The 21,867-nt window shown below is 45.9% G+C and overlaps 1 protein-coding gene across 1 annotated transcript; it reads right to left on the bottom strand.

Moving 5' to 3' along the window:
- Positions 1-2,531: 2,531 nt before the first annotated feature.
- On the bottom strand, positions 2,532-21,399 carry SLC39A1 (solute carrier family 39 member 1). The gene is made up of 4 exons (XM_078592460.1): positions 20,322-21,399; positions 12,179-12,309; positions 8,703-9,377; positions 2,532-8,067 (listed from the first exon to the last, which is right to left on the bottom strand). The coding sequence occupies exons 1-4, from the start codon at positions 20,449-20,451 to the stop codon at positions 7,921-7,923; spliced, it is 1,083 nt and encodes a 360-aa protein (XP_078448586.1). The 5' UTR covers positions 20,452-21,399; the 3' UTR covers positions 2,532-7,920.
- Positions 21,400-21,867: the final 468 nt, after the last annotated feature.

The following is a 21,867-nucleotide window of genomic DNA, read 5'->3' as shown; positions in this document are numbered from 1 at the left end:
GCCCCCCCCTCCGTCTTTTTCTCGTGTGTCATGAGTTGAGAATATGAGGGCAGAACATTTTAAATTGGACAACAGAGACCAGTGTTTCCCAAATATGGAACCAACCTCGTCAAATCGGGACGTTCAGCAGCCTTTGAGTGGAGATGTTCCGACTTTGAATTGAATGTACAACAGCTGCCCCTGTACCAGACCTGCATTTAATCAAGTACAGTAATTGTAATTCGACGGCCACAAGCCAGATCCACGTTTGTGGCCATCTCCCATTGCCTCCGGGTCTGCCATTATCCCTATCCGTTCCAAACCTCCATGGACCCAACTGTTGGTCTAGGTCAGGGGTCGGCAACCAAAATAACAAGAAGAGCCATTTCTTTCCAATTCGGTACAAAATTCAGTATTTCAAGAGCCGCAATGCATCTGAGTACATACTGTCAGAGGTGTGGACTCGAGTCATGTGACTTGGACTCGAGTCAGACTCGAGTCATGAATTTGATGACTTGCGACTCGACTTGGACTTGCATAACAATGACTTTGTCCCACCTATGAGATGTGGACTCGAGTCATGTGACTTGGACTCGAGTCAGACTCGAGTCATGAATTTGATGACTTGCGACTCGACTTGGACTTGCATAACAATGACTTTGTCCCACCTCTGCATACTGTACATACGTACATATCGTCAAGAAGCAGCCCGTAAAGAGCCGCATGCGGCTCCGGAGCCGTAGGTTGCCGACCCCTGGTCTAGGTGTTCATTAACATACAATATTAAACCCTGACTGCAGGGGGATGGGGTAATCATGGTGTTATGGATGACTCAGCATTCATGCATTGTACACGCTGGATGAGGGTATGACCACGCCGTGCTGGGCATGTGGGGGAGTGGGCGACTGCACACTGGTCAGTATGAGTTGGGGAACGGAGTTTTAAAACTATATTTTTAGCAGGTAAGGCCCACTGAGTTATATAGCTCTGTTTAAGAAGCCACATGGCTATCACAAATGATAGCTCAACAAAGTGGCTTATCATAATTGGTTGTTTACCCTTTTATCTGGCAACAAAACTGACACCTTTTTTACAAGGAGTCATGTTTGCATTGACCACAATACCTGCAGTCGGAATGCAAACAAAAAACACAACTCTGATAATGTATGCACTGTCCTTGAAAGTGCGCCTTTTGGCGTCATCTGGTCCAACACCATGTGAGACTAGGCTCTAAGGAAAGCTGTCTCGGGTGTGGACCAATCAATTTCAAGGACAGTGCATACATTATCAGAGTTGTGGTTTTTGTTTGCATTCCGACTGCAGGTATTGTGGTCAATGCAAATATGACTCCTTGTAAAAAAAGGTGTCAGTTTTGTTGCCAGATAAAAGGGTAAAAAAACAATTATCATATTTTGCTACTGGCAAAGGAGGTTCCAATTGTGAAAGTGGCTTATCGTGTGGACATATATAGCAGCCAAATACTCTGAAGGCATGTTTTATTCTAAAACTGGAGGGAAAAACCGGAGCACCCAGAGAAAAATCCACGAGACCAGAGAGAATATGCAAACTCCTAATATAGAGCAGCAGGCGTTAGGGTCAGGATCGAACCCACGACCTCCTGCATACCAGGCGAGATAGTTAACATCTCCTAGCCACCGAGTGTAGGGAGTCCCAGGAGGGGTGCAGACATCACTCGCCACTGATATCATCCAGGAATCAAAGATTGCTGGGTCCATAGTGCAGTGCACTAACAAGAGGGTCACTACTCCTCCCAGGATTCCTAATAATGTAGTACTGTACTGTGATACGAATTATAATACATACATATGATACACCACCTTTCACAAGTTGTCCCAAGATGCTTGCGTGTAATAAAAGTACACACCTGTAAAACAGCAACTGCTAATTTAGCAAATTAATTGTGAGAAGGGAGGAAACGTAAATGTCTAAAAATATAATTATCTGGGGGGTGAAGCGAATCCGATATACTTCAAACTAAATAATTTTCTGTGACCAATTGTCAATTAGATTCCACCTTACACATACTTTGTAAAGCATTTAATTGTAAAGCATTCATGTACACCGTACGGTATTGATAATATGCTTTAACATTGTAGCACTGAGGTTATTGATTGTGCTTTAAGCACTAGCGTCTTTGCCCATTCTAGGACGGAAGCTGTAATATTTACGAAAAAATTGAGCAGAGTATGGCAGTGAATCTTGCACGAAAGTATGTCATCAAACACCTCACTTCATGTCATTGTAGCACTGTATATAACGGATCTTTAATGTGTTCAAATTCACTGCACTGATATTTTATTTTCTTCTGCTTTCGGTAGCTGAGGTTTAAATAAATTGGAATTCGATACAATATCTGTATCTGGAAAATCGCCGAGAAATGTCTATTTTACCATAATGTAGAAGCATAAACTAGACTTACCTTTTGTCTCGACTGCTGAAAAAATAAATAAAGACACCAAATCCACTTTGTTGCTGCGTATAATTATTTTTTAGATTCACTTTCAATAAAGAAACGTCAAACTTAAAGCGAATTGGAGAAACAATTTGTATTTCCGCTCGACCTGCGTGAGTGTAAAAATCCACCAGCTCATGAATATTAATGACAGGGGGGGGAGGGGTGCGGCATGTGGAGTGACGTCACGCGCATTACACACAAACAAATATTCTTGGCTCGTTATAGTAGTAATTTCATAATTCTGCATTATGTAAGTGTGATCAAAGAGAACATACACGAACTCAAGGCGACTTGCACAGGACCACAGATCCCACAAGAGAAGACGATGGCCTGGTGGTCGAGACAAACATCGATTTAAAGCTTTCGTGACTGCAGGGATTCATCTTCTTGGTTCTTTCGGTAAAGTCACGTAGAAGGGAAATCATAAAATAATAAAAATAAAACATAATAAAATAATTCTATTTAAAAATAAAACATAATAAAATTATTCTATTTATTATGTTACATTTTTATTATTTTATTATTTCCTTTCTACGTGACTTTACCGAAAGAACCAAGAAGATGAGACAAACATAATTAGAATCCGCATCTTTATTTATACTCAAAGAATCCGATGAACTATGAAGCTCTTTTTCACAGATGTCCAGTAGGGGCGGGTCAGAAAGTTACAACAATACAAAACCACGATATGTGTACAAAGTATTGTATCGGAAAGGTAAGCAAATCACTAAAAAACTAAAACTAATCTTTTATTTTATTTTACCAGGTGAAGCCTACGTAGCTAACAGCTTATTTTTCAGATGCAACATGGCCACGAATGACAGCTCAACGAAGTGGCTTATCATGTGGAAATGTATAGTGACAGCTTGGAAATCCCGTAATCGATGAAGTCCGATAGGGTTGATGATCATAATATTTCCAAATAATTTTCTCATCTTTCCCTTGCAAAAAAACATGGTCTAAAATGTTCTCTCAACTGGTTTAAATCAAGGACATTAGTCAATTATGTGCCATCAGGTCATGGGATGTTGACCTCAGGCAACCTAGTGCCGTGCCGCAATTGTGCTGATGGGGATTTAAAATAAGACCGCTCACGTAACTGGCGCACAACCTGCCATGAGATCATTTCCGATAACCATTTGCGAGCCTTCTTGGAATTACGGTAATGCCCTCATTAATCATGTCATGTGGGAGTCGCGGGCTTGGAGCAGAATGGAAGGGGGCAATTTGGAAGCAAGTACTTCTCCCACGTGGAAAAACATTCATAACCCCCCCCCCCCACGCATTCTGACTGCCCCCAAGTGGAATTGTGTGGGTTCTGTGGTGGGGTGGGAGATACACCCAGAGCATAGCCGCAAAGTGGTATGCTCGCAGGGAAATTCGTTGATTTTAATTCAATAGGACGTTCGTTGATGTCGCCTGGTGGCCAATGCCTATATGGCACTTTGGCAAGCGCTGTGCCAATAATTATCAACGGACATTACCATCGCTTAACCGCAAGAGGGCACAAACGTCTTTTTTAGTCTTTGGAATATTGTAACTGCTTTGTTTATTCAAATGACCCGCAATTCTTAATGCAGACGAGATTGGCAGTTGCCAAGGTGTCAAATGCCGATTACCAAATAACCAGCAATGTCAGAATTCTGAAGCCAAGCAGGCGGAGCCTGGAGAGTGTTTATATGGGTGACCACCATGCAGTGTTCTTCATTGCAAGGCCCGCAGGCCACTGATAGCCTTTAGTTCGGCCCCCGATAATGCACAAATGTGTAAACGCCCCATCATGCTGTCAAACCAGATGGTTTCAAATGTGTGGCGGCCCTCATACTGATGACTCATCGGCAAAAAGTCTCACACCCCTCAAAATTCGTGACAAACACTGACATAACAGGTGTGGTCAGCTGCAGTGGAATTGTTTTGTCAACAGATGGCAATGCAGCAAAGCCCATTGTTGTATTGTACATCTATGCTTCCCGCCGTTACCAATCCGCATTTCCCAGCGGGTATGAATTATGGTCAAATAAATCCCCATGATCCGCAAGGCGTGCGTTAGAGCCTCATCTAGCATTAGACTGACAAAAGGCCTGTACGTGTCCACCAATGCGAATGCGATTTGCAGTGGGCATGTGCCTTTTGAAATTAAGGCCGATTAAAAGTTGACAAGATAAAAATGGGAAGTTGTGAAATTTAGTGTAAACATTTGGAATTTGCACAAAACCAGTGACGCATGTCACAGCTGGCAAGCATGGTTGTCCACATGCTGTGCGTGGGAAAACGGAACGATTCTGTGCACAAAGCTTCCTTTCCAGATTTCTTAACTCTTGTACGGTAGTCTCCGTAAGTCCCGTTCCTCCATACCTCCAGTTCTACACACACATTCGTATTTCCGGTTGTCTTCTCTCTATGCGTTGGGAAATAAAAATTGATGCAGAGTCACGTGCATGCAACACGAGGCAACTTTTGCACTCATAAAAGCTGTACTCGTACGTATCTATCAAGCCTAAATTGAACTATTTATCTTTTTAAATCCTTTATATTAAGTTCACTTGCTTGCTTGCTTAGGACCGTGCAAATCTTTCGGTCGTTTTTTAACCCACTTCCCGGGATCCAATCGAGCTGACATTTTGCACACAGACTCGTTGTGCGTGACAATGAATTTTCGTGAAATTTTTTTTCCAAAATTTTACACTGTTTAGGGAATTTTTTTTAAATATTTATTTACCAATTGGTTAATACTGGCACACAATCATCTGACCCATAGGTGGCAGCCATCTCAAGCCAGAGGACGAGAGGACTCTAGCCGCCCCGATGCCACGCATATAAAGGATTTATAGTGAAAAACTTTGTTTTTACGGGTTAATTTTTTTACCAGTTAAGGCCCACGGAGTTATATGGCTCTTTTTTCAGAAGCGACCTGACCGCAAATGATAGCCCAATGAAGTGGCTTATCGTGTAGAAATTGATAGCAGCCCAATACTCAAAAGGCATGTTTCTAAATGTGGAGCGGAAAACCGGAGGACTCGGAGAAAAATCCACACGACCACAATTACACAGGCATTAGGGTCGGGATCGAACCCATGTCCCCTGTATACAAGGCGAGGTTGTTAACATATGCCAATATGGCGCCACAATTCACTGCTGGATAACGGCCGTTTCATGGCACGTGAGTCGCAAAAGGTTATTTGACCATTCGTCACCACAATGGCCAGTATTGGTTGAAGCATAAGACGTTCTGATCGGCCCCCCACTGAGCCACACGCCAACCTGTGTGCGTATGGTGGTCACCCATCCAAGTACTATCCAGGCTTAACACCTGCTTGGCTTTTGAGCTTTGATAACACCGGGTGCATCCTTGGCGATCTGGTCACAGGCCCCAAAAAAGTGCACACGCTTCTGGCAATAAATTTGAGACGGTAAGATAGGCAAACAAGTGATAAGGCAGAACCACTCGGTGTAATTCTGCAATGATTACTGTATTATATGATACAGACTACTTCCCTGTCCTACGAATGTGGAAACTAAGCAGTCAAATGTACAAAAGACCACGGAGATTGTACTTGCTTCTGCATTATAAACATTCAATTCTTATATTAAGGGGTTGTAAAACAAAACAGTAGCAACTTATGGATGCTTTTAAATTATTAGTGTCTTTTAGCAGCTCCAAAACTTCTGCATCTGTTTAACTTGCAAACATTACACTCGTTACTGTTACGTTTATCTTAACTTTCAATTGACATTTGAAAACTACCTGCCATTTGCCACACATGTATACATTACGCAATTCTTCACAACATACGATATTAGCTACAGACCTGTATCAATCCACTGCTGGATGAAGGCCTCCCCACGTCGGTCATGGGTGTTGTGTGACCATACTTCACCGCAATGGTCGTAGGTTGGTTTAACAGGTACCCAATTACTCACTACTGATGTTAGCCGTGGTCACGAATTGAATACCTGTAGCTGCTGCTCTACCACGAATAACATATAGTTGTATATCTTCAATGACTATATTTTGAATATTGTCACAATATTGCAGTGGAGAAAAAACTAACCTTTTGGTGATATAATTTGTTTGCTATTCTGGCGAATACACAATACATAATTTAAGCACGACTTATTTTTTAAGAAACACTGTAGATGAAAAACATTAGATTATTTCACAGTAATTGTTTTAACTAAAAGGGCAGTTTTAGTTTATGATGTTGGTAACACATTTACGCTCAATGGTATGCTTTTACACCACTGAAAACAGTTCCTAAAATGTGATATACTTCATGTAAATGGTATGGGATGGAGTCGTATAACTTTTCAGAGTCGGAATAGGGAGTTTTGGATTATGGGTGGAACAATTCACCATACCTGTAGATTCTCTGGTATGGGATAGAATCCTATAACTTTGTTTTGGAATAGGAAAGTTATGATTACGGGTGGAACAATGCATCATCCTTGTTGATTCTATTGTCACGGTTTATGATCATGATTATATTCAACAAATCGATTCTTCAGTATTTAAACAGTGCAAGTAAAATATACGTAGCACCCGGAGTGACACAAGCCCATTACATACAACGCATTCAGACTAACCCATACATTCTTACACACGCAACTTGATGCATGTGTTGCGAGCGTAAAAATGTACTTTTATTTGAAGCATCCTTCCTATTTACGAAACAAAACATTTGGGAAACATAACAGAACACGTGACACGCGAAAACATTGCACTTACGCCGAAGCAGCGTCCGTTTCAACTACCGATCAAAGCCATTTCATTAAGACCAATTAATAGATGATGGCTATCAAAATACTTTTTTCACTTTCAAGCAGTCTCAGAATAATGAGATGTGTGGCAATCGTGTACGTGTCACGTTGTTGTTGTTTGTGCAAGCCAGATTATAGTACAGCGTATGCTGTACTTTAGAACGTGTATTAATACACCAATGTCATTACACGCGATTCACTCTTTTATCTTGAATCAATTTACCTTACAACGGATAACCTCTATACACCGGGCTAAAGAGCAGTGGCGTAGCTATCGAGTGTACAGGCGGTGCGACTGCACAGGGGGTCCCACGGGTCAAAGACGGGGGCCCAGCCACCAGGCTACAGAGAGAGGAAATTGAAAAGGGACCGTGGCCCATGCCAACCGCATTGCGCCACTGCGCGAGTGTCTGTAAGTAAAGTCCAACAGAGTTAAGCGTTACAACAGGCGGTGTTAACTGCATAAAACAACGCACCGGGGGTTTCGTTTATTTTGGTGCAACAAAGGATAGCATTGCAGTACCACCCACGACCCATGTGACGAGGTGGCGGCAGTGGAGAATGTGAACGGGCAGAGAGGGGAGTAGATGGAGGAGGAGAGGGCAAGGGATCAGTGACGATGCAAGGGAACCAGGCAAGTATCCCCGACGGTGCAGCGGCAGAGCCTTGGCCTTCTCGTAGAGAGAGGCCCGGCGGGAAGATTTTCTTCAGGTAGTGGCGAAGAGCGTCACGGTGATGACGGAAAAGCCAACGAGAAGGCACACGGCGCGCAGCAGCCGGCAGTGCTGGCTGTTGAGCTCATGTGGCAAGATTTCCAGGAAGGTGACGTACAGAAAGGTTCCTGTCGCAAGGCCCTGGCAACACACACAAGATGCAAACACGCAGTTACACACGAGCAAAGATCTTCCTCTTGACATGCGCAAGTGATTGGGCCAAGAAGCGCTGTTGCAGATTTTGAGATCATCCGGTATGCCTCACAGTTGTGATGGTGATAATAATGCGTTGGTGACCAGCATGATTACATACAAAAAAAAGTGTTACTACTTTTCCAATCCACTGCTGAAGGCTCCCCCCCCCCCCTCCACTCCAGGTAGATCATGCGTGTTTGTTTGTTTGACCATACTTCGCCCACCTGGTCAGTGCGGGTTGCTGAAGATGAGGAACATAGACGTAGAAATGCAGGACTAGTTCAGATATCGCGTTTGCCCGATGTTAGCCATTGCCGGGAATCCAAGTCGCCGGGTTTCATGCCACAGCATGCCAACCACCACACCACCGCTCCCCCGCATGCATGATCGTGCAATCACTACTCGCACTATGACAGTAGCCAACATAATAGTGCGCTCACTGATAACACTACAAAGGTAGCCAACATGCCCAAACAAGCACCGAAAATAGACGACAGTGGCCACTGACAACGCCACGACAGGCTCGGCCGACGGCGATCGCACGTCGGCGCACACGACCGGCCGTGCGTGATCTAGCGCACCTGGAGCACGGCGCGGGGCATGTGGCTCTCGGCGAGCGCCGGCGAGTCGAGCAGCGCGATGCCGACGGTGACCCCGACGGGCGACGTGAGCGCGAAGCCGAGCAGCGCGGCGAACGACGTCTGGCGGCCCAGGCGCGCCTGCACGAGGCGCACGCACAGGCCCGACGCCACGGCGCACTTGTGCACCGCGACGGCGGCGCACAGCCCCACCAGGCCGGCCAGGGATGCCCCCGGTAGGCCGGGCTGCTGCAGCCCCACGGCCAGCCCCTCGAGCACCGAGTGCAGCGCCAGCGAGATGAGCAGGCCCCACGCGCGCACCGCCGAGTGGGAGCTGCGGTCCACGTGAAGGTGGGCGGCCACCTCCGCGTCCTCGGCGGGCGCGCCGGGGCCCCCCGAGGCCCAGCGGCCCGGTTCCGGGTCGGCGGCGGCAGACTTCGACGCGGTGGGCGGGTGCAGAATGACGGCCTTGACGTGCGGGGATTCTGGGGCGGGCGACGAGCTCGCGGGGGAGAGGAGCGCCCGTGTCTCCGAGCTGCTGCTCCTTGATGATGCCGCCGCCGCCGCCGCCACTGACAAGGTCATCGTGCGGCCGTGCAAGGAAAGCACGGCTTGCTCCAGCAGCATCACCGCAAAGAAGCCGACGGATAGGATAAACTCGGCCAGCGGGAAAGCAGTCTGCGGAATCAAATGGCGGTGTTAAAAGCACGCACCGCGATTCAGAACGGGGGGGCACCCTTCACCTGGCGCAGCGGGAATGACTTCCAATGTCACTTACCGATGGCAGAGTAATGACAATTATCAGAATCGCAATAGAACGGGAAATCAGGATGATTGCGAAGTGAAGGGTTGCTTATGGATGTCTCGCTCGCCTATCCGAGGTCATGACCAGCCATGATCTATCCACGGCTGCAAGAAAGTCTGCCGAAGCCGCCGCAATCTCTTATGTTACTGCGATGTAACAGTTCATCAAGTTCCTGCGCACGAGTTCATTAACTTATTCTATCTCCGGAACCGACATCTTTTTGGCCGTGTTGCCTCCTTTGGCTGCCGATAATTAATTGGCCTCGGCCACCAGCGATTATCCCTTCGAGAGACACATCCTGTCCTAGGCCCAATTAATTTTCTTACCAGTCGATAATTTGTCTTCGACTTGTGCATGTTCCTCTAATCCATGTGCTAATCTTTCTCTCAGTTTAATTCCGATCACGTGTTCCTGCGTGCTCTTTTGCTCTCCATACTATTCAGGGGGACACGGACATCCGCAAATGAGCAACGTACATCAACAAAAACCATGACCCGTAATGTACAAGGCCAGCTTCATCATGACTAGGTCCTGTTAACGGTACGATCGCCAAAGCCAGTGTAGATGTACCTGCATTCATGAGTGTACTGTTATTTGAAAACATTTATTTGAACAGATGCTGCATTCAGATGCAGACGTGCCTCAAGTTTCCAATAACTCGGGTCGACTGCGCAAACAGTACGAATGCCAAATGGGCATGAAGTGCTCCTTGTCCAGCCTTCCAAGGCCATGTGGCATACTTATGAACCGAATTTTGCGAATCGCTCAAAAACCAAGCTACATTGCAGACGATTACATTTTAACATGCAAAAGTATGCTTTGTTTTGTTAACGAGAGCCTCTATTGCACAAAGAATGGCATGTAAGTTTAGTGCGCTGCAACAGTAGTATCTTGAGAGCAAGAAGCTAACATTCCCATCGTAATGCATACCATGACTGCGTACGCACAAAGCCATCGCGTGAGCTTGACATTTGTACTTTTTCGCAGGCATGTGACAGGCGGTTCGGTTAAGAAGTCTCATGACCAGCAGTCCCGCACCACTACCCCATGGCCCCCTTAAAAAGAAAGACACAGACACGTAACGCTGTTGATGCGGACTCGATGCGTGTGGGAGTGCAGTATTCGAAAGCAGCGAGGACTAATTTGTCACGCACTCTATGTCTCTACAATCTGCCCTCTGTGTTGGAGCACAAAACGTTACTTGACTCAAAGAATTTTAGTTGCACTGTGCACTGCACCCCACGCCAACATTGGTCAGGTCGTGCACCGGCCACTTCTTTGGACGAAATAAATCCACTCATTTCATGACACGAATGCCCTCACCCCATAGCAGGCTTACCCTAGTCATGGGTGGTGGCAGTAGATGTGCGAAGCGTTCTAAATTAAACTATGAACTCAAATCTATTCATTTTACCAGGTAAGGTTCACCGAGTTATATAGCTCTTCTTCAGAAGTGACCTGGCCACAAATGATACCTTAACGAAGTGGCTTATCACGTGGACATTTATAGCAGCCAAACACTCCAAACGCCTGTTTCTAAGCGTGGAAGGAAAAAACGGAACACCCGGATAAAAATCCACACGACCACGGAAAAAAAGGCAAACTCCAAAAATATACAGCAGGCGTCAGGGTCGGGATCGAACTCGCAACCTCCTGTATACCAGGCGAGGTAGTTAACATCTCACCACCGTAGCACCCCACAATCACGATGCCTTGCTGATCTCGTCAAGGAGCATAAACCATCGTGCAAACTCCGGTCATCCTCGCAGCAGGGGATTATGGCTGGCCATCAAACATCGACGGTCAACGCATCGCGCGATCTCAGGTGCACTCTTGCTTTCCGATATCAGGAAGCCACTGGAGCTATGCACTTTTAAATCCTGAGATTGAAAGCGCATTTCCTTAGAACTGCTTTTGGTGTTTAGTTTGTTGTCCTTCCCCCGCACCTCCTATTGGCACGGTTGGCTACGTACTGTGCGAAAGAAACTCAACGTACATGCATACTTCGAAGGTCAAGCGGTTGGTGAAACTCCTGCAGCTGCGTGGTCGCTCGGTGGTCAGGAGATGGTGGAAGAGAACGTGGATTGTGGATTCAAACTAGGCAGAAGTTTTTCTTTCCTAACCCTGGTTTCCTCTGTCCACGCACACCGTCCCAATGTAGGACGCTCCCTGGAAAAAGTCTGAAGGGTCAGTAAGACTTTTCTGCAATTTATGTTGTCTATGTATGTCTGTTGAACTTCTTTCACACCCTACATAGCCAACCGTGCTAATCCGAGATGTGAGCATTTTTACTATTTGTATTATTAAAACAGCACATCGTGAATCATTCATTAACATTGGCTCCTACAATGATGATGGTGATGGTGAGAGCGATACATGGAATAAAACGTGTGAAAATCGATTACTTATCATTTCTGGAATTTACCTGCAAATGACATCCGAATTATACGAAATACACAAAACCAAGCAAGCGAGACAGTAACAACGATAAACAATACAAATGAGACTGTCAAAAAAAACGAGACGCACGAAAAATTAATCAAGCCAAATCAAACCGAGATCATGAACCTTGGCAATTCCTCGAGTCGATGGGGACGCCAGAGTGAATCGTTAATGTGTTCAAAGTGTGCGCGCGTGCGTATTTGTACGCGCGCGTGCGTGTTTGTACACGCACCGTGGCGCGCAGGTCGGAGAGGGCTTCCTGCATGCTGGCCAGGTAGTCGGGCAGCAGGTCCAGCAGGCACGTGGCGAGGAAGACGCCGGCCGTAGTGCTGCTCAGCAGCTGGAAGAGGCGGCTTCGAAGGCCTGCCAGGAAAATCGTCGCCATTTGTGTCACAACCGTAGGATCCAGCATGGAATGGGAATGTTCAACTGTAGAAAATGCATTCATATACCAATGTGATTGAACACGAGTTTGTTATTTTGTCTCTATAGCAAAGATTTTTTTTTGGGTTAGATCACGTAAATATGTGTCATTAAACTTGCCACCACCTGACACAGCCAATTAAGTAAGGTTTGTCACGTAAAATAAAACATGCCAATTTGTTACTAGTTCAGCACACTGGTTATGTTGCAGAGTAAACTCACGACGTTTTCCAATTCGAGCGTCACGTTTCGCCGGCGATTACAACCAGCCCTCGTCAGGCGATGAGCCAGAATTGTCAAAGAAATCCACTGCACGAAAGAGGACCGCAATCGAAGAGGTAAAATGGTGCAGTGGGGTAGCAGTCAGAGGTCGCAAACGGGTTTTGATTCCTTACCCGTACCCGGCCGCACCAGGGTCGCAAATGGGTACCCATACCCGGCCGGGTACGGGTACCCGTTCCCTACCCGTACCCGTACCCTACCCGAAATGAGTGACAAACGGTTACTCACCAGTGACTCACGGTCTACCCGTACCCGTACCCGGCCGCACCAGGGTACCCGGCCGGGTATGGGTTGCCGGGTATCGGGTAGGGTACGGGTATCGGGTACCCGGTTGCGACCTCTGGTAGCAGTTGGGTGTGCAAGGGGGGTGGGCAACTGCAAATTGGGACCAGCCATGGCTGGACGAGGTCAGCCACCAGGCTACAAAAAGAGGGGGGCAAATTAGATAGAGGCCTCCATATCATTCCCTGCACCAGGGCCAATGCCAACCACGTTAACCCCACGATGAGTATGAAGACGGAAATTGTTATGAAAGCAAACCTACAAGCGTGGAAGTGGCTAGGTTGGGCATGAGCTGGTGGTACCAGCGAGGGCTCATGTTTGATTCTGGGTGTCGTCCATCCGTGATGAACCCAGGATCACGAACGTAGTGAGTGGATGGCCTCAGTCTGGTCATCAATGACTGCTTACAATTTTTTTTTCTTAATTTTGGTTTTGGTCTTAATTTGGCTCATTCCAGATGAAGAATTAAAAACGTCTATTTTGTTATCAGAGAGCAATGGGGAAAAAATCAACGGTTGTATTGTTGCTCTATGCTTCCACATCTATGCTTCCCACCTTCACAAACCACATGAGCCAGCGTTGTGAAGTCCTTATCCAACAGTGAATTGATAAAAAGGCTTGACATGTACAGATGCAATGTTGATGGCCTAACGAAGTGTCAATATACGTCGTTCACTCATGTGATCTTCCCAGAACCTTTCCAAAACACAAGATGGTGCCTTGTGAGCTGCGAGAATCCCACATGGGAACGTTATCTCATGATGTGAGATTGTAATTGGGGAGAATAGCGAAAAAAAAATATGCAAAAACTGATCACAAGCGGCATGAGAGAAATCACAATTGGGAAATAATATTGGGGGGAACTTTTGAAACAACGTAGATGTCCTCGCGGGGCGAACAAAGTCACGTATTCCCAGAAGCGTATTGTTGCAATTTCAGCTAACGCCACATTTCACGTGAACAGTGAGACAGCGAGTCGTTGTGTGTCAAAACTGCCTTGGCGCATCCGAAATAAAAGCAATAGTTAAAAGAGGAAGGTCCAGTCACATTGGACACCGACACAAGAGACTGTTACCACACGGGCTGCGGAGCTATTCGCGGAAATATAAGAGCAATGTGAACATGATCTGTTGTATGTATGTTTATAGGAAATTAGATTGTGTATTACTCTCCGTCTCGTGTGCAAACGACTCGCAATTAAAAAATTCCAAAGATATTAACGGCACAAGGAACTAAAGAATAGTATCTAGCTTCCGGGAACCGTTGCTGTAACATAAGGGTGGGTAACCTTTTATTTACTGTTGGTTGCATTAGACTCTAAAACACCATTGGCGGGCCACACATTGGTTAACACTAATCGTATATAATGCTAGGACTCTTTGCATTGAACGTGTGCTCAAAACTATGCGAAAGACAACGGGCTACAGAGTGTAATAAATTAGACACACAGTGTTGCCCGGTCGAAAATGTTACACTCAAGTACCCGATAAGTGCAGCTACGATGTTTGCAGTGACGGTGTAAATACTGCCTTCAGGCTCTTTTTAAGTGGTTGGCCTCACGTGGCCGACGGCCAGATGAAAATAAGTTGTGGGCCATAGATTCCACGTTGCTGGAGTATCGGATGGAGACCAGATATTGGAGCTGCACAATTTGACTTTTTGACACCAAAGGGTAGTTATGATGACCAGGTTGTAATTGAAGCTACAATAACATTTGAAAAAAAAACATAAATTCTCATATTAATTCTTCAAAGGTCTACATTTGAATGTCATACTGTATCCTCGGTCTATTTGACAGTCCCAATGTTACAGGTGCACAGCACGTGTACTGATGTCATATTTAAGACAGGTCAACATTGCGAATGAGGGTTCCTTAATCCTGTGTAAACCCGCACCGTCCTGCACAGCACACCTCCAGACAATCTCAGTCCCAATACGGCATACCCATGGCAATTAAACCCATGTCCCTGGATTGTACGGTTACCATAACGATGACAGGCAGCTTTACTCTCATGGAAGCGTTGATCCCAGTCGCTAAAATAACTGTCAGTCATTACTGCCTAAAAATGCCACCTAACTTTCATCAAGGTGGGTGTCCCTACGACATGATCTTAGCACTCGCCACAAATCCTGCCACCTGGTTTACAAGTGTGCGCAACTGCGCCTAGCTTCTTATTCACGTAAGCTACGATCGATCCGCTGCTGTATGAAGGTCTCGCCAAGCTATCGCCATGTATCACGTTGCCGAAATGCTGCAATCCATCTGGATCCTGAGCTCGAGCCGTTTCCAGTGCCCCATCCCTGTGGTGGATGTCCTCCCGGGTACATTCCCTGCTTTGGCTGCCACTTCAGTGGTTGTCACGACCATCATACTTCTAGCAACGCGTCCTGCCAAAGCCCACTAACTTTCTCAACAGTCAATACGATGCAATTCAACTTGCAAACGTTCCCTGATCCATGAATTTCCCTCCCTGGTCTCTCGGTGTTAATTACAAGCGTACGCCTTTCCCTGATTAGTTGAACACCCCTTTTCAGCTGTCGCTCCATTTTCTTTGCCAATGTCCATGTTTATGAGCCATATGTTACAGCAGGTAATACGGAATGATATTTGCACGTTGGTACGAATTGTTTATTCCGGAGTAATGGTGGGAACAGCTATCACAAATACTATATGGACATTTACAATGTCCCGTACAAATGATGCGTTCCCTGTTTTTGGATTGATAAAAAATATATCTTAAAACCAGGCCTTGATATGAATTTCAGATGATCCAGTTTTTTTTTAATAATCCGAAAGTATGTTGTCACAGGAAGCAGCGTCACGCCACACAACTTGCGTGCTATTCCACTTTTGTTTGCGCGATGAAAATGTTGAATTGCAATATAATGTGAACGATCTGAAAATAAAATATATATCTGAAATCGACTTTAAAAGCCTCAAATCCGAAATTATCAGTTTATACGCTCTTCCTACACGTACCCGTTGAGCACTGGACACAGTAAACCCATGTGCCGCGCAGCTGAATGGGTTCACTGACCTCAGCACGTGCCTCCCCACATGCGCGCAGATTAAACCCGAATCCTCAGCGTCTCCCAGTCACCATGACTACGAATCCAAGCGACCTCCCTTGTGGGTCAAGCTCGAAAAAAACACGTGGCGTTCACTCACGTCTAACTATATCATCGTGCCATCAACAATAAGTGGGCCCGCTTTTGTGTCTCCTTAGACAATGAATCTCATCTTTGTAAGGACCACGCGAGGATGGATCAGAATGGGACAGTTTCTGGGAAGTGGGACATGGAATTGGCGGAGGGTTTAATTGGGGAAAAAGGTAAGAAAATGGGACGACGAGGTGAAAGACGGTTAGGGGAGGTGAGCAAATAAGGGGATTGGATTGATGAAGAGAAGCAGACAGAGAACCTTCTGGAAGGTTCTAAAAGAAACGGGGTGAGGGGGGGGGCGATAAAAAGGGTGGTGTGGCAAGACCACGGGGTCTTTGGCGGCGAAGCTTCTTACGAGTTTCGATTTAAAGCTTTCGTGACTACAGGGATTCATCGTCTTGGTTCTTTCGGTAAAGTCACGTAGACGGGAAATAATAAAGTAATAAAAATAAAACATAATAATGAGAATTGTATTTTATTATGTTTCATTTTTATTATTTTATTATTTCCCTTCTACGTGACTTTACCGAAAGAACCAAGAAGACTTCCTACGAGTGTTAGTTATTTACTGTGAGGAGCAGTAGTGTCGAAGTTAGTAGTTCACTGCCCTACGAACCCGGCGACCAGAGCTCGATTCCCACTCACGACCAACACCAGTGACGAATATCTGAACCGGTCCTGGGCCTCCGCTACCTAGGTCGACTCAGCCTCAAATGAGTACCTGTTGCGGTGTGTAAACATCACCACTGGGGAGACAAAGGCGGATGGGCATGGTGCTGGCCACTCACCACCCCACCCCCCCGTGCCAAACAGCACGCGGTATAACCTAAAATTCTAGATTTGAAGATTTCGTGACGGCAAAGAATCATACTCTTTGGTTTTTTCGGTAAAGTCACGTAGGTAAAAAATAAAATAAATGAAAACAACTAAATTAGATCACGACGTTTCGGGCGCAACACAAGCGTCCGTCATCAGGTGGGAAAGCATGGCCTACTGCTGATGCAGACTGTTTTAAAGCTGCATCAGCAGTAGGCCATGAGTATAACCTTTTAGGGAGGTTTGGTCAACTCGGTAAAACAACAAAAATGTTGCCTTTGGGAGTGAACTGGAGTGGCCAGAGAAACGTGCACATTAGAGACAAATAACACCCGCCTGCTGTCTGCACACAGTGCTTGTGAAGAACCCTGCGCCGCTACCTCCTCAAGGCATCTTGTCACACTGCATTCAGGCATCTCACACACACTTGTGTGGGACCCCAACTAATTAAGATTACAGGTGTGTACAGTACCACCATGTGCGGCAAAGCACACACGCGTCAATTATTTGGTGACTGCGTTGGCAGTGGTGCACGATTTTCTTTGAAGATGGGCCATTGCTTGAAACGTCGCCCATCATACGCTTCCTCTGAAAGCCTTTTTGACGAATGTGTTGAGTTTCGTGTCGCGAATGTGTAAAGAACTGCGTTATGAACCCAGCAACTCGAGTTTAATTCCCCGCCATGGTTGACATCTGTAGCAAGTCATAGCCCTGTCTGTCCCAGCCTTCCACTTCAACCCACGCCGAACAGCGTGGTGAAGTATGGTCAAGAAATCTCCATTATTACCTATTTTTATTTTACCAGGTAAGACACAATAAATCACTCCCTTCCCTGTGAAACAGAAAGAAGACACCTGGCAACCATGACACAGCAGCAGCAGGTGTGCCACGGGTCAAGCGAGTGGGAACATCCTGTATGGGCAGAGGGGGTGGGGGTACAGGTTGATTCTCAAACAAAGAAGAAAAAATTAACCCGTAAAAACAAAGTTTTTCACTCTAAATCCTTTATATGCGTGGCGGCTAGAGTCCTCTCGTCCTCTGGCTTGAGATGGCTGGCACCTATTGGTCAGATGATTGTCTGCCAGCATTAAGCAATTGGTAATTAAATTTTTTTTCCCTAAACAGTGTAAAATTTTGGAAACATTGTTTCACTAAAATTAATTGTCACGCACAACGAGTCTGTGTGGAAAATGTCAGCTCGATTGGATCACGGGAAGTGGGTTAAAAAACGACCGAAAGATTTGCACGGTCGTAAGCAAGCAAGCAAGCACGCAAGCAAGCAATCGAACTTAATATAAAGGATTTAAAAAGCATGCATATGCATAGCTTTTGTGAACCACTTTCCAAAATACATACTGCATTAAATTCGTAACAATTTCACCCAGGGTGAAAAGGCTTATTCGAGAAACGCTGGATTTATTTTAGCACCAGGTTTTTGGCAACTATTTTTTGTCAATTTGGCCAGTTAACTATTGAAAAAGTCCGTAAGAGTACCACGACTATAAACTAACATTCCCTGGTGTACTGTATTTATATTTGATCATCTTGACAAGGGTTAGCATGGTCCCCTTCTACAGACGGACGGACAGACAAATGGACCGAGCGAATGCATTTATCTTAGACGGAAAGTGTTCAAAGAGTAAACGAAAAAGAAAATGTCCAGCCGTGAGTGACGCAGCACTCGGGCAGGGCAGACAGAAGGGGCCTCGCAACTTTAATGGGGGCCTGTCTAGATAGACCAGCAGAGGAGAGCAGGGGAGGAACGATTGAGAAAACAATGTCTTGTTTACAAGGCAGACCTGGAACACACAAAAATATAGCACAGAAATTAAACCCACGACCAAAGAGAAGAACAAATGTAAAGTGAAATGCGGTAAATTGATAATTTAGATACATTTCTAATTCCGATATAACTCGATGAAACACTTGTGATCATATTGCTCGAGTAAAGAATCCAATGGGTGTGCACAGCCCTTTAAGTCAACGCACGACGGCCACCCCACACTAAGCAGATTGTTGGGGTTGTTTGACCATGCTTCACCACGCTGATCAGTGCAGGTTGGTTGGTGATGCCAGAGATCACAGACGCGGGAACACGCAAGTACAGTACAACGATGGATAATCTCTACACTGCCCTGTAATGAGCACACCAGATAACAAAAGACCCGCAGCAGCCGCCGATGATAATAATTTGGCGTGCCTCGTGGTCACCCATCAATAGGACTATCCAGTCTGAACCGTGCGTGGATTTCCAATACCTAAAGGAGAACGAGACCTAAACGAGATCGGGCACAACATCCCTGTTGATGTGGTAATAGAGCCTTGCGCGGAAACACCTCCACGGTGGCAAGATGTTAACTACCTCGCCAGGTATAGAGAGAGAAGGATCTTGAGTTCGATCCCGACCCTGGCGCCTGCTGTATATTTTGAGTTTTTCTCCGGGTCCTCAGATTTTCCCCCTCCCCATTTAGAAACATGCGTTTAGAGTATTTGGCTGCTATTACATTTCCACGTGATAAGCCACTTTGTTGAGCTATCATTTGTGGCCAGGGCGCTTCTGAAAGAGCTATACAGCTCAGTGCACCTTACCTGATCAAATAAAACAGTTTACAGTTTAGTTTAAATAAATTAGCTAACACAGCATCCGTATTGACACATGCGGTCCAAACGACATGGGCACAATGCAACAGTTTAACACGTAGGCTTTCGCGACCAATATTATTCACATTGCAACAGTTGGAATCCACTGCCTTACTTGTGACACTTAAGTTCGCCCGACTTCTAACACATGTGGAACACAAATGAACAAGATTGCATGATGATGTTAACAAACTTCAGATATTACAGCAAAGACCCATCTTTTGCGGCCACGGCCGTACAACAATTGTACGAAAATGGGAGGATGAAAGTTTTGTTGGTTAGAGACAAACGCTTAAAACCCGTGGTCAATCCACTGCTGGATGAGGGCCTCCCCGCAGTTCCGTCGCAATCTCTCACGGGTCGTGACAATGACTTTTCCACAAGCCGAGCAAATGTGCCCGATCACTGCTTTGTGGATGTTACTCCAAAAATCCTTCAATCTTGGACCACGGGAGACGGTGCCATCGTTCACTCGCAGCAACGTGTCCTGCCCAAGTCCACTTCAAATTTTACTGGGAAGCTACCGGGATCTATCCACTTTTAAAAATCATCTCAGATTGAAAACGAATTTCTTTAGCGCCGATTGTTTTTGTTGTGTATTTAGTTTGTTGTCCATCCACCCCACCATTTCCACCTCGATTAGCACGGTTAGCTACGTATGTTTCGAAGTAAGAAGTTCAGCATACAAGTACACATGCGGTAGAACAAATGTTGAGACGGACGGTTAAATAAAAACACTGGGTGCCATGTGAGAGTTAACTTGTTTTTACCGTGCTCCGGTTGTCCTCCCGACGCGCTGGAAGAAGACCTGACGAACTTGAGCGGTAGCAGGCCAAATAGCAGCGTCAAGAAGAACAGGAGCGCCAAGAAGATGACCTTAACCTCCAAATAGTGCTCCATCTCCAGGATCAAGACGGACGACCCGTCAAAGTTCAGCGAGGAGGTCGGCACGACAACTTCAAACTCGAACTCGCGGATTGTGGCTGGTGAATGAATGACTGTGGGCTTCTGCCCAATTACTCCTTCCTTATGCAATGTACGATTGTTAACGATAATAGTAACCTATTAACGAACTATACACTCTGCCCCAATTAATTAAAATCTGATAATCAGAATTCCATTGCGGTACGGTCGTTATAAATGCAGAAACAGGACATATTTCGGTACGTTCACTGGAGGCGTTTGCTACAAATGGAATTCCAAGACTCATAAATAAACGAGTGGCTGTGAGAATATTATTTTAAAATGCGTACCGGATACAATTCATCCCAGAGCTTACGGTTACAAGTATCACAACATAAATGGATTAGAACGGCAGGTACAAATTGGTACCCCTTTTAGCTGTTAAAGTGTCGTGTCGGCGTGTGTGCGTTTCCCCAGTTAATAACCGGCGTTAATGTAATAGTATTTATATTATTTACCAATGAATGACCTAACTAGGATTATTATACGTAAGCACTAATATGCATTGTGCATGCATGTGTTACACGTGTATTGTGCGTATTCCGTACTCTGCGTGCATTCCATGTACTGCGTAATGCGTGTACACTTTGTGTAAACTGTGTATCCTGCAGTGTGTGCAGTGGACATACACTTTGTGTAAACTATGTATATGCCGTTGCACTCCCGTGTACACTATCGCATTAAGCTGCGTGCATATACCCGTGCAAAATGCACACAGCACCTTAAACACACTCCGCGTGTAAGCTGCGTGTTACACACAGAAGAGTACTCTGCGTGTGTTGTTAAACGGCACCTATCAACACGCTTGCGGCGTATATATCTCAATGTTTAGAGACTAACTTCGCGTGTAACGTAACATCAACGCAGCCCACTTCAAAACGTTATCGTGCAGCTGCGCTACTACCCCCCCCCTACGTCCTTTTAAATGCGAGGAGGGGGGTGGGGGGGGCTCAAATCCGGACCCCGCCCAGCGCGCGCCGCCAAATAAACAACGCGCGGCTCCCCCGCGCATGCGCGAGAGCCGCTCGCGACTGAAGAGTCATAAGCTTATCCGTAACCCGGTTTCCGGTAACGGTCCGTAAACCCGAATTTTCCGTAAGTCGGAAACTGAACGATTCTCTCCCCCCCCACCCCGAAATCAAAGATGGATTCCATTTACCTTAATCATAGGGACGCTCAAGCGATGCGTGAGGCGGCTGTTTTAGTACCCCACCGCGCTGTACTACTTGCGCTCACGTAACTAACGCAAACATTTCCGCATGTTGAATTTTTACATGAGCGTTTCCGTAAGGTCTGATGTCCGTTAGTCGGATCTTCCGCAACCCGGGGACTCTGTCCAGGGACTACCTCCAC

The sequence above is a fragment of the Lampetra planeri genome, chromosome 3 (genome assembly GCF_965212315.1).
Source record: "Lampetra planeri chromosome 3, kcLamPlan1.2.h2, whole genome shotgun sequence".
In the NCBI taxonomy this organism is placed as follows: domain Eukaryota; kingdom Metazoa; phylum Chordata; class Hyperoartia; order Petromyzontiformes; family Petromyzontidae; genus Lampetra; species Lampetra planeri.
Note: the sequence above shows the minus strand (reverse complement) of the source record. Positions and strands in the feature narration are given on the sequence as shown.

Coding starts and splice junctions, on each gene's coding strand:
- SLC39A1 (XM_078592460.1), bottom strand. CDS start 20,451: ATGGAGCACTATTTGGAGGTTAAGGTCATCTTCTTGGCGCTCCTGTTC. Junction 9,378..12,178: donor TCTCCGACCTGCGCGCCACG/GTGCGTGTACAA, acceptor TTGATTCCGCAG/ACTGCTTTCCCGCTGGCCGA. Junction 8,068..8,702: donor TGCCCCGCGCCGTGCTCCAG/GTGCGCTAGATC, acceptor GTGTGTTGCCAG/GGCCTTGCGACAGGAACCTT.